At 42.5% G+C, this 16,513-nt stretch overlaps 1 protein-coding gene across 2 annotated transcripts in view; it reads right to left on the bottom strand.

Annotated features, from left to right (window-relative positions):
- The window catches only part of GRB10 (growth factor receptor bound protein 10), a 208,972-nt gene that overhangs the window by 26,062 nt on the left and 166,397 nt on the right, over positions 1-16,513 (bottom strand). For both annotated transcript variants that reach the window (XR_012644539.1, XM_074988028.1), the window contains exons 7-10: positions 10,614-10,729; positions 7,424-7,498; positions 1,911-2,048; positions 938-1,048 (exon numbers count right to left, since the gene is read on the bottom strand). Coding sequence is in view for 1 of the 2 variants with exons in the window: in XM_074988028.1 (XP_074844129.1) it covers positions 938-1,048; positions 1,911-2,048; positions 7,424-7,498; positions 10,614-10,729 (440 nt within the window). In the remaining variant the exon portion in view is untranslated. The remainder of the gene's footprint in view (positions 1-937; positions 1,049-1,910; positions 2,049-7,423; positions 7,499-10,613; positions 10,730-16,513) is intronic.

Below are 16,513 nucleotides of genomic sequence, written 5' to 3'. Positions count from 1 at the left end.
GAAACCACAGCTCTACGTTTCCTGCTCTGGCCAGTCTTAGAGCTACAGAAACCCTGTGGCAGGAAGCTGAGAGTGTGGAAGCAGCACAACAGCATGCTGCTTGTTCCCACTCTCCCTACAGTGGAATCCTACCTGATGGGTGAAAGCCAGCTGCCCCATGATCCCCTCCCCTCCTCCAGGGCCCTCTAAAGAGCCGCCAGAGGGGTCTGAGGAGCCTCCCAGGGCACAAAGTGCTGGGCCCTTTCATGGACCAGGCCCAAGGTCTGGGCCGAGGAGCCAGTGCTATCGGACTACTCCGCCAAGACGGGCAATGTTCCGAGATACACCCAGCTGGCCTCCGCCTTGGTGGCATGGGGCCATCCTGCGTGCTCTACGGAAAAGGTGTGGGCCAAGGCTAAGGAGCTCCAACAGGGGCACATGCAGAGCTGGGACACGTGCTGGAGGTCAGAGGCAGGACCTGCCACATGCCCCTATTACTAGCAGCTCCACCAATTCCTGAGGGACAAAGACACCTCCCTTCTGATCACACCAGTGGACATTGCAGAGGAGCCCCCCGCTGGAGCCCGAGGAGGAGCACCTTGGGGCTCAACTGGAGCTGGACACAGGGTCTGAAGCCAGTGAGGGCACACTCATCACTCCCCTGGACTTGGGCCCCTCTGAGATTTCTGAAGTCTACAGAATTAAAGTAGAAATTGTAATGGCACTGCCAGGGAACTGGGGGCAGCTGGGCTCATGGCCCCAGGCCATGGCCAGGTAGCCTGCCATCCTGACCCCAAGCAACCAGCAACTGTGCAGGAGCTCGATGGTTATCCAAATTCTGGATATCCCAGCTTTTACTGCACTTGGTGAACAAATGTCTAATTCTGGTAAGTAAGGGTTTAAATATATTTCTATTGATTTCAGTTCAACCTTGGAACAATTTAATGCAAAGAATTACCTTTACACAAAATCCGTAGTCTGCAGGAGCATTATACAATTTCTTGCCTGCTATCAGTGAGAAGATATTGCTGTCTTCTAGGTCAGCTAACAACTGCAAGTGTCTTGGCTCCTGTGGAAATAATGTACCTTTTAAACTGTAGGATTAAACAACTGCAACATTTCAGTGCTGTACCTTCTCAGAAGAATAATATCCATCAGAGGGCAGTGTATGCACATTTAATCTGCCTCCTTTTAAGCACCTGAGGGTTTATTTAACATTTATAAAAATTAACCATTTGATCTTTTGAGATTTGTCTTTACATTTATAAATGTCTAGCCAAAGTGTTCTTAGGGTATATAATGACAAATTGATCTATATTGCTAAAGATATCTGCTTACAAGGGAAATACCAGAACACTGAAGCCAAAAACACAAAAAGTACCAGCCCTGCAGAGATACACCACAGTAGAAGAGGGTGGAGGTTTATGCTGAAAGTTGACAATTACATCCCATTACAATGTAAATGATACTTAAAAGCTGGTGTTGCCTTCTACTTGCCTGTGGTGGCTCTGGTTAATACTACTATTTTTTTTTCTCCAAATTTAAGAATTTATAACTAAGGCTTTAGTTACTTTCTCAAATGAGTCCATAAGAAGTTTGCTTATGAAGCTAGTATGTTCTTCCCCATTCCTAACCTCTAATTTAATACAGCTTTGGTAGCCATTTACATCTTTCTATATGGTAAAAGCAGATGTATTTGTATGTTATTATTATAATGAAGAAATTCAAATATGTGTCAAGATTAAGAGATGTACCAAACCATCTCGTTTGTTACTTGCCTATAATTTATTGTTTTGCCTCATATTTCTAAAAGAAAACTCTGTGGAAACCTTTATATTAAAAATGTACTCTATGTAAAAATGTAAAATGTAAAATTCATTTTACATACCCAATAATTTTAGTAGCTCAATTCTTAAAAGAAGTTAAATTACCTTTGAAGTTCCTTTTGTGGAGCAATAAAGTCCTGATCTTCTCAAACATGCATATAACTTTTTCCATGACTTCCTACCCAACTCTTTCACATGCAAGAAACCTTGAATTTCAGGGCAGCTACTGGAGTTTAAAAAGTTCTGTTAGAGAGGAAAATTAAAAATATGAAGTCCTACGATCATGTACTGTAAACACTGACAAAGCGAGCAGCAGCCCTATAGCAAAGAATGGTCAGTCACACTCATTGACTGAATGTTCCTGAGTGAGAGCTTCTATCCTATTTTAAATCAACGCCAGTCAATGTGCACTGGGAACTTTTGGCGTATGGCAGCTGGGTCCACCCGAACAGTTAGTGTGTAGAAGGTTACAGCATTGTAGATTTACACTCTCTAGGGCTGCCGACTCTGACTGAACCTATTGTGGGAGATTGCTTTCCCCCCGCAACACAGCATAATTTTCATAAAATCTCCTAGGCTGCTTTCAGTAGTCACCTGGAGATTGATACTTATTCTGGGAGACTCCAAGCTAATCCTGGAGGGCTGGCAACCCTGAGACCAGCTCGCCACACACTAGAGCTATGTCTAGATGGTAGGCGCTATTTCAGGATACAAAAAGGTAGCCACCCAACAAGCACATTGTCTCAAAACCGTTTGAGATAACAGGTGCACTATTCCAACATCTCTGTACACCTCATTGCATGAGGTGTACAGCGATGCCTTGAAATAGGGCTTTATTTCACCATGTGGTGCCATTTCCACAGCGCCACATGCTGAAATAGCTTATTTCAAAATTTACTCGAATTAAGCTATACCATTTGCATACCTTATTTTAAGCTTACGGCGCCAAGACAACATAGCCTAACTGTTAGTCTAAACACTCTTGGTTATGCTTAGCACATTCCTGTTTATCAGGCAACATACACGGATGTCTCCAAAAGCACAGATCATTCTTCCATACCTCTTCTCCTGTTGCATTGATGAGTATAACTGATGCTTCAAACTAACATTTACCTAGCACAATCATGGGTAGCAATAGGCACTGACTCTGTGGGTGCCCTGGGGCTGGAGCATACACAGGGAAAAAGTTATTGGGTGCTCAGCACCCACCAGCAGGCAAGTTCCTCCCTCTCCACACAGTGCTTCTTACCTGCCAGCAGCTCTGCTACAAACATGGTTTGCAATGTCCAGGTTGGATGGGAGTGGGATGGAAGTGGGGACGTGGTGCAGTTGGGGAACGAGGTGGGCCAGGGGTTTGGGGGAAGGGGTGGAATGGAGCAGGATGGGGAGTGGGGGTCAAGCACTCCCTGGGCCTAGAGGGGAGCTCGGCCCCTATGCAGGCAACCTATTAATTCTAAGAAACTTGCAAGCCACATGAAATGCACTAACAAGTGTAGCTATGAAACAACTGATTGGAATGTCAAATTTCATCCAGCAAATTTAGATAATCAATTTATGGATTATTCACCACAAATGAACATTCTTTGTATCCCCTCCGCTCCATCCAAGGGTATGCAGAGGCAGCAGAACATTTCATACTCAGTAACTTGAGCACAGTGCATTCAACCAAATCTTTCCTAGAAGTATTTTTAAAAATTAGGTTCTTCTCTTATTCCTAACTTTTTCCAGAGATGCTAGAATGGAAATGAATGGGAACAGTTTACTATGCCATCAGACAAATGAATCACAGAAATGTAGGGCTGAGATAGGTCATCTAGCTCAGGCACTATTGTTATCAGATCTTCTACTCTAAAGCTCTCTTCAAATACATGTATTTGCTGCAGTGTCATGATTTTGATAAGAATTTTTCTAAACAGATTTGAATTTTGTTGAGAGAGGTTCCCCTCCCCCTCTTCATTTAAGCCACTGATTACCAGCAGGGCAGGACAAGGACTACAGAGCTCAGGATCTCTTTGGCCTCAAATAGCAATAGCTTCTGGGAAAAATTGTGTATGTTCGCTTCTCACTTTGTGCAAGGCACAACAAATTAGGAGTGACCAGGTATAAATCAGGAGTAAACCCAGTGAAGTTAGAGAGAGTTGCTAGGTATTCAGCACTTTCAAAAGACAGGCCAGTGAAGTTGGTGCCAAACTTAAGGTAACATGTTTTGAAAACCCTAGCCTATTCAGAAATATTTGAGAGTGCTGATTCAGCATGAAAACCTGTCTAATTTAGAGCCCTTAGGCTGTTGTGTAAGCCAGTCAGTTAAGACTTATATTTAATACCCTCTCAACATTCCACATAAAACTATTTTTTCTAAATGTGTGCTGTCCTGGTGTTTATTCACTTGATAAAAATAAGTGTATAAACCATATTAGGAGGTTAAAAATAAAATCTTATAGGTCTGGTTTTCTTCAGATACCCAGAATTTGCTGTGTTTATATTACTTAACGGCCGTGTCTACATTAGCCAAAAACTTCGAAATTGCCATGCAAGTGGCCATTTCCAAGTTTACTAATGAAGTGCTGAAATACATATTCAGCGCCTCTTTAGCATGCGGGCGGCCGCGACACTTCGAAATTGATGCGGCTCGCCACCATGCGGCTCGTTCAGACGGGGCTCCTTTTCAAAAGGACCCCGGCTACTTCAAATTCCCCTTATTCCTATGCTCATAGGAATAAGGGGACTTCGAAATTGACGCGGCTCGTCCAGACGGGGCTTCTTTTCGAAAGGACCCCGCCTACATCGAAGTGCCGCAGCCGCCCGCATGCTAATGAGGTGCTGAATATGTATTTCAGCGCTTCATTAGTAAACTTGGAAATGGCCATTTCGAAGTTTTTGGCTAGTGTAGGTGTCGCCATCAAGAGCTTTGAACTCCTTTGAATTGAATAAAGTGTAATGTAGGTTGAAACACTCTAATCCAGAACTCCCTTGTTCAGCAACATCCATAATCCAGTATGATATTATTAGGTGGATGACCACTTATTCGTGTGGCCAAGGTTCCTGTGGTTCCATAAAGTTTGCTTACAGCCACCAGTCCTGGCCCTCAATGTTCTGTGCAGTTATTTAGCTTTAATTTGCCCCTAAATATCTTCTAAGAGCCCAGCAAGAAGTGGAAGTGTTGCTAATGCTGCTAGAAAATATGACCTCCCATGGTCTGGCGAAGTCCGGTTCCGAGGGTGCTGGATTATAGATGTTCGACCTCTATATGTATACAGCATTGTTTCAAATGATATATATCATTTGAAACAATGCTGTATACATATAGGCTACGTATACACTGGGACACTACATCGAAATAGTTTGTTGATGTAGTGAAATTGAAATAAGCTATTTCGATGTGTAGCGTTCACACATCCTCCAGGGCTGGTGCGATCAACGTTCAAAATCGACGTAGGAAAGCGCTACATTGAAATGGGCCCTGCAGGGGAGCGTCTACACACAAAAGCAGCCCCGACTGGAATAAGGGGACTAGGAAAGCCTGCAGACAGGGTCACAGGATGGACTAGCCCTCCTGGGGCAACAGCAAGCTGCTCCCTTAAAGAGCCCCTCCCAAACACACTTGGCCTCTACAGCACTAGGTCAGCAGAGTTGACAACTGGTTGCAGACCCTGTGCATGCAGCATGGACCCCCAGCTGCAGCAGCAGTGACCAGAAGCCCTGGGCTAAGGGCTGCTGCACATGGTGACTATAGCGCCCCGCAGGGGCTGGAAAGAGCATCTCTCAACCCCTCAGCTGATGGCCACCATGGAGGACCCTGCTATTTCGATGTAACAAGATACGGATCGTCTACACACACCCTACCTAGACGCTGAACATCAAAGTAGGGCAATATTCCCATCTTCTGATAGGAACAGTGATTTCAACAGCTCGCCGCCTAACGTCGATTTCAGCTTCGAAATAGAGTCCGTGCTATTTCAACATTGTGCCGGCTACTTTGAAGTAGCCGGTTACTGTAGATGCACCCATAGGAGGTTGAACATCTATAATCCAGCACCCTCAGAACCTGACTGTGCCGGATGAGAGAATTTGCCAGACCACGGCAAATATATATATATTTTACAAACTAGGCAGGCATCTATCATTCATTTTTCTTCCCTCTCTTTAGTGACATTCATGATGTATTAAACTATTGGTTTTAATCTGATTTTGTACTCCTATGTTTTTAGTCATTTTTATAAGAAAGGTTGATTCTTCATTTTGAGAACTATGAGGAAACACTTTTTATATATTTATTAAAGCTGTTATATATATCTTAACATACATTTATTCACATGCTGAATTTTTATGTTTTTTATTTCATTAGCACATACTGTCGACTTATTTCTTGCTTACTAGACAAAACTATTTTTGATTTTGTCATTTGTTTCCAGGTTGCATTTAATTAAAGTGTACAAAACCTGCATTTGAAAATTGTTTTAGTTAAATAAAATTACCATTAATATGCTGGATACTTAAGCAGGGAAAAGGAAGTTTATGATATAACATGTTTTGCATTTAAAATGATATCTTAAGCAAGTAAAATATTAACATAGTGAATAGATTCTTCTTTCTGGTCACCCGGGTTCAGATTTCTAAAGGTGTTCCAGCACCTAAAGATGCAAATAAGCTAGTTAATGGGACTTTGTGAAGTGCCTAAAAAGATGAGATGCTTAGCTGGCACAGGTGTGGGGAGTGTTGCAGGCTAGATGTCCATCTATATACACAGGGTCTCAGAAGGGATTGTATTTAGGCAGGCACCCTGTCCTGCGACAAGTTGCAGCAACTACGCTTCTATTTTCAGATCACAAGCTCCTTCCAAGCTAACACATGTTTACCTGATCTGGAAAGCATATATTTAGCTGCTATGCAGATGTAACCTGACATTTATCACATACACAGAGAACACACAGGCTATGTCTATACTAGAGTGATCCTTCAACAGAAGTTTCTGTTGGAAGATATCTTCCGAAAAAAATTTGTTGACAGACCACAGCCAGACTGCCAAGTGAGTCGAAAAAGGTGATCTGCTCTGGACTGCCCAGACACTCTCTTGACAAAATGGCCAACTGTAAGTACAGCAGACAGTGCTTCCCGGTCTCCCAGAAGCCCTGTCTGTTGACAAAGGGTCCCCCAGAACATCCACACTGGCTTTCTGATGACAGAGGTGTTCTGCCTCATGGGGGAGCAGCAGAACACAGGTGACAGAAGTGTCATGTTCGGTTAATTTACTGCTGACAGAATATCTTGGAAATGTTGATGCTCTACAAGTTTTGTCAACAAAACCCTAGTGAAGACATAGCCACACAGAACACTAAACAGCTTAGCCACCCATGGCGTTACCCCACAGCAGCAGCCAATGGTGATGTCAGATGGCAATTTAGTGGGCATATGCAAACTAACAGTTAATGTGTATAATTATTTAAAATCTAAATTAGACTGGCTAAAACCGGCAAAAAAAAAAAAAAAAAAAACCAAAGCACTTTTCTCCTAAGTATGTTAACATCTCCTCTTTTCCTGATCACATCCCCCAGTCCTCTTATCTTCCTCCCTTGTCCTTTATAAAAAGGCTACTTTATCAGAATTCTGTCTCAGATTACCTGTAAAAGTTGTGACTGTGGGATGCTGCCGTTTGATTGCTGACACCAAGCGACCATCTGCTCTGGAAAGAAATTCTTTTGGGGTGGGTGGTGGGGGGAAAAAGAAAAATAATACAGTTCTGAGTCAGACAGCATTTAGATACTTCTGGTTGGTTAGTATTAGCTGATGAATGAGATCAGATGGATCTTTTCCAGTCTCTGCCTTCTATGATGATCATTCCTAACTGAATTAGGGACTTCCTTATGCTGTAAGTGATGCTAAAGCTTTCGTGCACCAGTCACTTCTTTTCTTCTCCCCTACAAAACACCCCACATTACAACAATGTCTTTTTATTATTTTTTAAAAGTACATTTCTCCCTCTGTGAAATTAAGGATACATTTACCTTTTATAAAGAACATTCTGCACAACATTCTTCTCCTTCCTCTAAAAATGAAAGCAGCCAGATTTTGAAGTAGAGATAGGAGTTAAGACACTGGTGAACAACCTGTGGCCTGAACGCTACATACCTCATCAGGGTAACCTGCGGGATGGTCGTCACACAGATGGCTTACCTTGTGGCCCCATGTGTGCCTGCCTGCAGCTCCCGCTGGCCATGGCTCATCATTCCCAGTCAGTGGGAGCTGCAGAAAGCAGAGGCCAGGAAGTCCCTGTAGTCTGCCTGCTTCCTGCAGATCCCATTGGCCAGGAATAGCAAACCGTGGCCAAAGGAGGCTGCAGACAGCTATATCTATGGCTGCTAGGTATGCAACCTCTCTGGTGGCCCTCCAGCAGCTTACCTTGATGAGCTGCACACAGCTCATGGGCTGCATGCTGTCCACCAATGAGCTAAGAATTACAGTTTCTGGATTCTGGTCATGGAGATAGAGGATGGCGCGAGGGTTAGGGCACTACCTGAGGGCTTGTAAGACATAGATGAGAGTCCCTGCTCCACCAGAGACTTTCTGTGTGGCCATGGGTAATTCACTTGGTTTCTCTATATCTTAGTTACCCATAAGTAAAATAAAGATAATAGTACCTTCTTCAGAGAGTGTTATGAGGAAATCTAATTACATTAAAGAATGTGAGATGCTCATATCCTACAGAAATAGGTTTGTGTATGTATGTCCTGTACATACTTCAAAATCCCTGCTTTCACCCTCTAACCAAGTACTGTTCTATGTTGTATTAGGTTTGATTCTAGAGTTGCTCAGTTTCAGCAGAATGGATCATATTAAAATTAACCAAACTTGAATTCTGAGAAAGCATTGATGTGTAACTGTCAGTTCCCCCCCCATTTGCTTAGCAACTCTGCTGAAATCTTGACACTTAAGTCTATCAAGACAAATCCTCTTTCAAAGTCTTTTCCAATACATTTAATGTACTCAAGACAATGTCACTATTTCTCATAATGAACAGTTAGCTAAAAGGAAAATGAATGCAAAATTTTCGGAGTACACATACATACACACTCGCCTTAGCATTCTCCATTGAATACACTATATGCTAATGAGCTCTAAAGCATCCATTCCTCTCACATAAATGTCACTGTAGTGCAATTATACATTTTAGATCCAAGTATCTTGTACCACAGTAACATGGTGTTTCTAAATCATTAGGAGTGCTTAATATTATGATCTCAATATTTACCATAAATTATGACCTAAAAGTTAAAAAAACTTAATGTTCAAATGATTACCTTATTTCAGACTTCCTCTTCCTATCTGTCTTTCTGTATCACATTCTAAAATGTCTAGGACATAAGTACCTTCGTGCTTATGGTGTACATTACATTAAATTACTCTTTCAGTATTCTGACAATGATTAATAGCTCAGTGCATGGGTATCCATAAAACAAAATTAAAAGTTTGCCAACAAGCTAAATGGCTATAAAATCTATTGCACTTAGGAACTCTATTCTTTACAATAAAATTCCCATTCTTCAAGGCACTAATAGATTAAGGGTGAAAGAGGAATCACCCTCCTGCCTCATCATGTAATTAGCCAGGTGAATTATGAAGCTTAAATTTACAGTCTTCCTTTAAGTATCAGCCAATGCCAGATTCTTTTACCTGACTGAATGGACTAGTTGCTCGAAGAGGTACAGAAAGAGAAGAAAGCATCATTTGATGGCGAAAATATGGGACTACAAGCCAAACATTATGGGTTCTGTTCTTAGCTTTGCCACCGATTTCAGTAAATCACTTAAATGAATGTGTTAGTTTACTAACTCTTCCACTGAGATAATGCTTCTATCACACATGATGTGGAAAGACGTAAGGTTAAAACACTCTGAATCAGATGAAAAGTACTATAGAAATGCAAAGGTTATAAATCACGTACATTCCACCCAGGCATTTCAAGGTATCATGGTTGGGGTAGTTTTCCAAACATGTACCAGTGGCTGGATCTTCAAAGATCTATAATGTGCACATGAATAAGGTTTGCACCCATTGGGCCATGTCTGTACAAATTTAAAAATCTAATTCCAAAAAGTCTGCTATACTGTTAAAACCACAATAGCGTTTATGTTCTTGTAATGCTAGCATTTGTTTTGTGATATAAAACAAAATGAACTGAAGTTTCATAGGCAAAAAGGAGGTAAGGAAAAGCAGAGGTAGAGGTACATTGATCAATACTAGAAAACAGTAGTAGGTTCACCTATTGTGAACCCCCTGTTCAATGTAGATACTACTAAACAGGGAACATAACTGGGTATGAAAGCACTTTAGAAATTACCCACAGGTTTTTTCAGGTTTGGATATTCATGTTATTTGGTCAACTTGCTTCAGATCAACTAATAACTTTCTGGAAAACGGTTAAGTTAATTTACTGTTGCTTAAAGAAAGCAAAATGGGCTTTGCCTTTGTTTGGTCATTCTTACACATAGCAATAGCCAGCCTGAAACAATTATACAATTCACTCTGATAACCAAGATTCTCATTTTTGGGCACAATATATGTTAAGTATCTCTAGGGGACTCTGTGTGTGTGTGTGTGTGTGTGTGTGTGTGTGTGTGTGTGTGTGTGTGTGTGTGTGTGTGTGTGTGTGTGTGTGTGTGTGTGTGTGTGTGTGTGCGCGCACGCGCGCGCGCATGCGCGTGCGCGCGAGAGAGAGAGATCCTCACTGTGACATGCACTATGCAAAGATACAGTAAGCAACAGCTTCTGCCCCCAGACAACTTTACAATCATTCTGGACAAGATGACTTACCATTGGATTTTTAAAAAATTCATATTTTGCATAATTCTTCCTGAACAAAAATTTACTTTCACTTCCCATTGTTGACTCAACTTGGACTACGAGCTCATGGTCTTCTAAGCACCTCTCTGTGGATGGAAAAAATATGCTAATATCCAGTCAGGTGGAAAAAAAGGAAAACACATTCCAAATAGTATAAGCAAAACTGCTCTAAATTAGTCTCAGAGGGGCAGACATATTTAGTCTGAAGTTTTGTGGTGGCATTTCTGCTAAAGTAACAATGTGGATTTTGATGAGACAAGCCAACCAGAATATGAACAACATTTTAGCAGACTGAAATGTGGAGGGAAACAAATCTATAGCTATCAGTATGCTACATATATCTTTACACAACACAGGACAGACCTAAGTTTACTGACAAATGGGATGAGGCTTACTACAAAGCTATTTATCTATGGATGTGCCAGCACAATTAAGAGATATACTGAACTCCTGGCTCCAAAATTATAACAAATATATATTAGGTGTTTCAAATGGTAACTCACAACAGTAGTGCAAAGATACTCATTTTATTTGGCTGTTCTATGCTTATCCTCAAGAAGTTAAATTTTCTACTCTACTTCTCGCTGTCCACATGAACTGCCTCCCAGTTTTAACCCAATCACAAACAAGGATTTGATTCCACATTGCCATTATACATGGGTATACAACAACCATACAAACAGATTTTTCATGATGTAATAAAGCATGCCAACGAACCAAACAATATCTGGAAAAAGCTGACATACCTCCCTGAGGGACTTTAACAGTAACAACTTTTAAGGACGGCTGATTTGTTAACGTTACTAAAAATGGCACCTTTTAACCAATCTCATCTATTCCTGTTGTTTATTCAAAGTCCTCTCTGTGGTGACTTCATAATAGCAATAGTGTATAAACTGTTTTCTGTTACTGTTCAAAACTGAAGAATTAATGCATTTGAGTTCAGCATAGGAGCCATCTCATTTTCCTGGGAGCGTAATGCCCAGAAAATTCTGATTACAGAAACATTATGAAGGGCAATTATGCAATCGCCAGAAGAAAAACAGCTTGATTTTCATTTTTTCCAGTTAGTGAGGTATTTCTTAGGAAAGGTCATATTTTTACTTGTAAAACAAATTTATGGGAAGTAAATGAGATAATGTAAACACAGAACCACAAATGCCATTACTTTTGAATTCATATTTCCAACATCAGCTCTATACTTTATCACTCTACCATTGTTCTGGGTATGTAACATTTTGCTTTCTCTTACCAATATTAAATACATCTGTCCAGTTAGAAAATGAGATTGACAGGTAAAGATTTTTTCCATGATCCAGTAATATTTTCACGAACACTGAATTTCATCAGTGTCTTTATCAGATATTAACAAGCAACAAATAATTTAATTCCCTGCCCTTTCAAAAATAGCAGGTAATGGTGAAACAAAAGGAGAGGAAAATGGCAACCTACATGTGGTCCTCCCCCTTAAGAGCTTTGGCATAACAAAAACCACCAATATGGTGACAGACTGATGGCCTCGCTGTCTAAAAATCAACTCCAGTGATAATCTCAAGAGAAACGGTTCTCTTTGGAGCGAACACAAAAGTACACTCCAACCTTTGTTTATGTCAAATGGAAATAGAAGACCTCACTTCTGCAAAATGCTGTTACTTGACCAACCTGCTACACAAACAGAAGAACTAGCGGGGCAGCTCACAAGGAAGACACACATTTGTGAGAAGAAGAAAGATTTCCAAAATTACAAATAAAATGATTGGATTAACTCAAATTTTAGACATTAAATGTCAGATTTTAAGAAATACAACGCGACCTTAGATGCCAGAAATCTACATGGGTCTGGAGGCTATATCAGAAACACTGCCTCTATATAGAGTTTTGAATACACACTAATTTTCAGGTTTAAATAGCAGTTGGCTGCAATTGACACGTGGAAGCGTTATTTGGACATACAAAGTAATGTTGACGGAAGGAGTCTGGTTAAGGCCTCTTTGATAGCTGGGAGTCCGAACATACAAGTGGGGATGGCTAAACCACACTCTCAGAAAGCCATCTTCCAGCATAGTCCACCAAACTGTCATATCGAACCCACAAGGAAAACGCAAAAGAGGAAGACCTCAGACAACGTGGAGAAGATCTACTGAGACTAAAGGACAATGGGGGAACTCCTGGAGTCATCTAGAAGTTTTGTCTCAAGACAGAGTTAAGTGGACGAGACTTGCAGATGACCTGTGTGGCAAACCTAGCAAAAGGGATTTAAGTTAAGTAAATCAACCAGGGAACTCCACCGTGCAAGAAATTACATCATGCCTCCCAACACACACTCCTTCCCTCTAGCTGGGGGTTGTTCATCCCCAATCCCACTCCACCCCTCCCGTAAGTCCTCGCCCCTTCCTACCCCTCTCCTCATTACAACCCTTTCCTCAAACACCCACCTCAGTTCCTCCCCCAAACATGACGAGACCCTGTTCTTCTCCCCCCGCCCTTCCTGGAGCCTCCAGAACACCAGAAAACAGCTGTTTTGGGGCAGAGTGGTGGTAACAGCACTGGGAAGGAGCAGGAGGAGTTGGTGAATGAGGGATAGGTGGTGGAAAGGAAGGTTGGCTGCTAGTGGGTGCCCAGTTTCCGCTAATTTTTCCCTGTGGATGCTCTAGCCCCAGAATCAGCATCTATGCATGCCACCATTGTATGATCCCTGCCCTGTCTAAAAGATGTGGCTGAACTGATTCTGCAAACAGAGTTCCTACACAGCAGTGTAGGTTAGGAAGAAAAATTAAACTACACTTAACTCTCTTTTAACTGGTATTCAAACAACCATCCCAGCACCTAGGCCTCCCACCCCAAGGCTCTGCCCTGCTCTCAGCTACCTTCCCGTGCCACTCCTTTCCCGCCCCCGGGTCACATGGCGAGCAGAATACAGAGATGGGGTGTCCCTGAGCTGGTGATAGAGAACAAGGCAGCCCCACTGAGGGAAGGCACTGAGTAATCTGGGTGGGGCAAGCTGCTCCGGCTGGTATGGGGCCCTAGAAGTCCCCGTGAGTGCCCCTGAGCACACGACAGCGCTTAAGCGAGAGGAGGCTGGAGAGCAGCGTGCTGACCTCAGGGGATGGGAAGCTTCTGCCACCATTTGGGGTAGGCACATTGGGAGCAGGAGTGGCATGGCAAGGCCCTGCTGCGGGCCACCAGGGAGAACAAGTGCTGGGACAGAGAAGGGCAGCCCGGCGGCGCAGCTGATGGTGGGAAGAGCTGCCACATCGTCTGAGCTGCAAGTGGGAAGTGCTCCTGGCTTATCACGAGGTGGAGAAGGAGCTGAGCGAGACCACTGTGCTGCAGCAGCAGTGGGACGGGAGCCCCTGAGCTGCATCAAGGACTGGAGGAAGGCACCTCTCTTCAATATTTAAATATCCAGCAGCCTCCCAGTCCTGTGGGTGCTGAATATGAAAGAGTTTACTCTATTAGGGCACCATTCTGTTCTTGGAACTTCAGAGCCGCCATCTAAACTAAACATTACTTCTGCTGATCTCTCAACAAGTAGCAACTAGTTGTGTTATAAACATCTCCACGGAGCCATGAACATCAATTATGTTTTCTTTCCCCTCTCCCCAAAACTGCTAGAATGACTGTTTCACATCTCAAGTGTACCTAGAGGTATTATGAGAAACTTCACCCATACAAGGAAGGTTTTAGAGCATGGATGGGCAATGATTTTGGGGGTGGGGGGCACTCCAAGGTTCTGGTCAGTGGTGAAGGGCTGCACTTGTTTAAGCAGGAGGTCTGGGATGGAGGTTGGGTGCAGAAGGTAGCCTGGGGTGCAAGATAGGGTATGGGGTCCGACTGAAGGAGGGCATTGTGACCTAGGGCAGGGTATTGGGGTGCAGGAGAGGATTTTGGCCTGAAGGAGAGATGTAAGATGGAGTGTGGGATCTGAGAGGGAGTTGTGACCTGGGTGGAGTGGAGATGGGTGAAGCAGAGGATTGTGGTCTGGGGGAGGGCTGTAGGAGTGGGTGCAGGGTCTGAGAGGGAGAGAGTTGAGAGCTAGATGCAGACTCTGACCAGGAGGAGCTTATGTAAGTGGCTCCTGGCCAGCAGCACTGTCAGGCAGGCTTCCCTGCCTGCCAGCAGCCCCAGCCCACTAGCTGTTTCATGGGGCTCTCTTCGGTGTGGAGGGATGGCTTCCTGAGCCGTCCTCAACCCCTAGCAAAACCTATCGGCTCCCTCTGTCTGGCTGCTAGCCAATAGGGATTGTAAGATTTTGCTGGAGCTGGAGGGCTGGCTGTGGGCTGGAAGAAAAGCCTCAAGCAGGCTGGATCTGGCCCCTGGGCCATACCTTGCCTACCCCTGTTTTAGAGCAGGGGACACCTCATTGTAATCTGAGCTGTGGACTGGTGAGAGAAGATTATGAGACTACTGCTACAACCTGGCACTACCTGAAACATGCATGCAAAAGCCTCTAAGAGCAGCCACCCGTGCGCTGTCAATTTGGTAGTACAGCAAATGTGCTAGAAGCTAAACTTCTGCCGGTAATTTTTGGGGGATGGGTAGTATTTAAATTCTCCTGAGGATGGTCTTTTATGCGGTATTTGTTTTGTACATATAAACTTCCACTTTATAGAACCGAGAATTCAGACGATGTTTCTTTCTTAAGGCAAATTGCATTCCTTTTTTGCTTGGAGGCTCTCTCAACGTCTTCAAATAATGAAGTGTATTTTTAAGATCTGCAATGTGGATATACCTTGAACGCTTTTTTGTAGCGGTTATTTCGCCCAATGGAAAAAGTTTTATTGTAACACAAATTGCAGTTTGTACATCTCACTTAATTGAAATGATCTAGAATCCACTTTGTGATTCACTATAATATGGAGCTCTACTATATGTAGAGTCTACTGTATATAAAATGCAGACTGATAAGTATCTTGCTCTTTTCCCATCATTGTTAATTACCAAGTTATTTGTATGTAAACAGAAGCTTTTGATTTCCTAATCAGTCTCCTGCCCGATTCATTCAGAGATGTCACACACCAGAGTTTGACAGCACAATTAGTCACCATGGAAGCTATTGTGATGTCACAAACACTGAATTGTGGCATCACTGAATGAATCTGGCAGGAGAAGGATGTTGATTACAAAGGAGAAGGCTTCTGTTTACACAATACCTTGATAATCAGCAGTGATGGGAAAGGCAATATAGAAAGAGTGCCTGGTAGTTTAATGAGCACTGATAAAATTAAAATTTTAATAAGTGTTTTCCACATATGAAAGTGACGCATTAGCATGATAAAATGTAGATTCTGTAACCTATACTGTCAGTTTTGTTTTGCGCAAAGAACAAAGCTGTCATTTTTACAGGAACCAGGCTTCCATGTTTATGGAAGTCAGATTTTTTTTTTTAAATGTAAAAATAGAAGTCTGGAAGTCTTTGGTAACTGAGTAAACTGTGAAACATTTTGGAGAGTTAACTTGCAGAAAAGTAATCTTCTGTGTTTAACAGCATTTATTTAGAGCAGTGTTTCCCAGACTTAAAAATTCACGTACTCCTTTCAGGACTTAGCCTTACCAGCGTATGCCCCTCTCCCCATGCCATCCCAGTGCTTATCTCCTGATTTTTAGTCATTTATTTTTTTGTCACATACTCCTTGAAATCCTTTCGCATACTGCCAGTGGTACACATACCACTCTTTGGGAAACAATGATTTAAGGTACTGCAATTCCAGCAAATAACTTCTGTCTTTATTTCAAAAGGCTGGGAGTTAAAATTTTAAAATTTTTGAAACCCTTTTGTAAACCACAGATAGTGCTCATGATGACAATTAATGGTTTGCTTGCTTCTGCTTCATCAGAATATCCACTGACGTTTTATTTTTAAATGCAAC

This window comes from Carettochelys insculpta, chromosome 2, assembly GCF_033958435.1.
Source record: "Carettochelys insculpta isolate YL-2023 chromosome 2, ASM3395843v1, whole genome shotgun sequence".
NCBI classification, from domain to species: Eukaryota; Metazoa; Chordata; order Testudines; family Carettochelyidae; genus Carettochelys; species Carettochelys insculpta.
The sequence above is the reverse complement of the archived record's forward strand: the minus strand, read 5'-3'. Positions and strand labels throughout refer to the sequence as shown.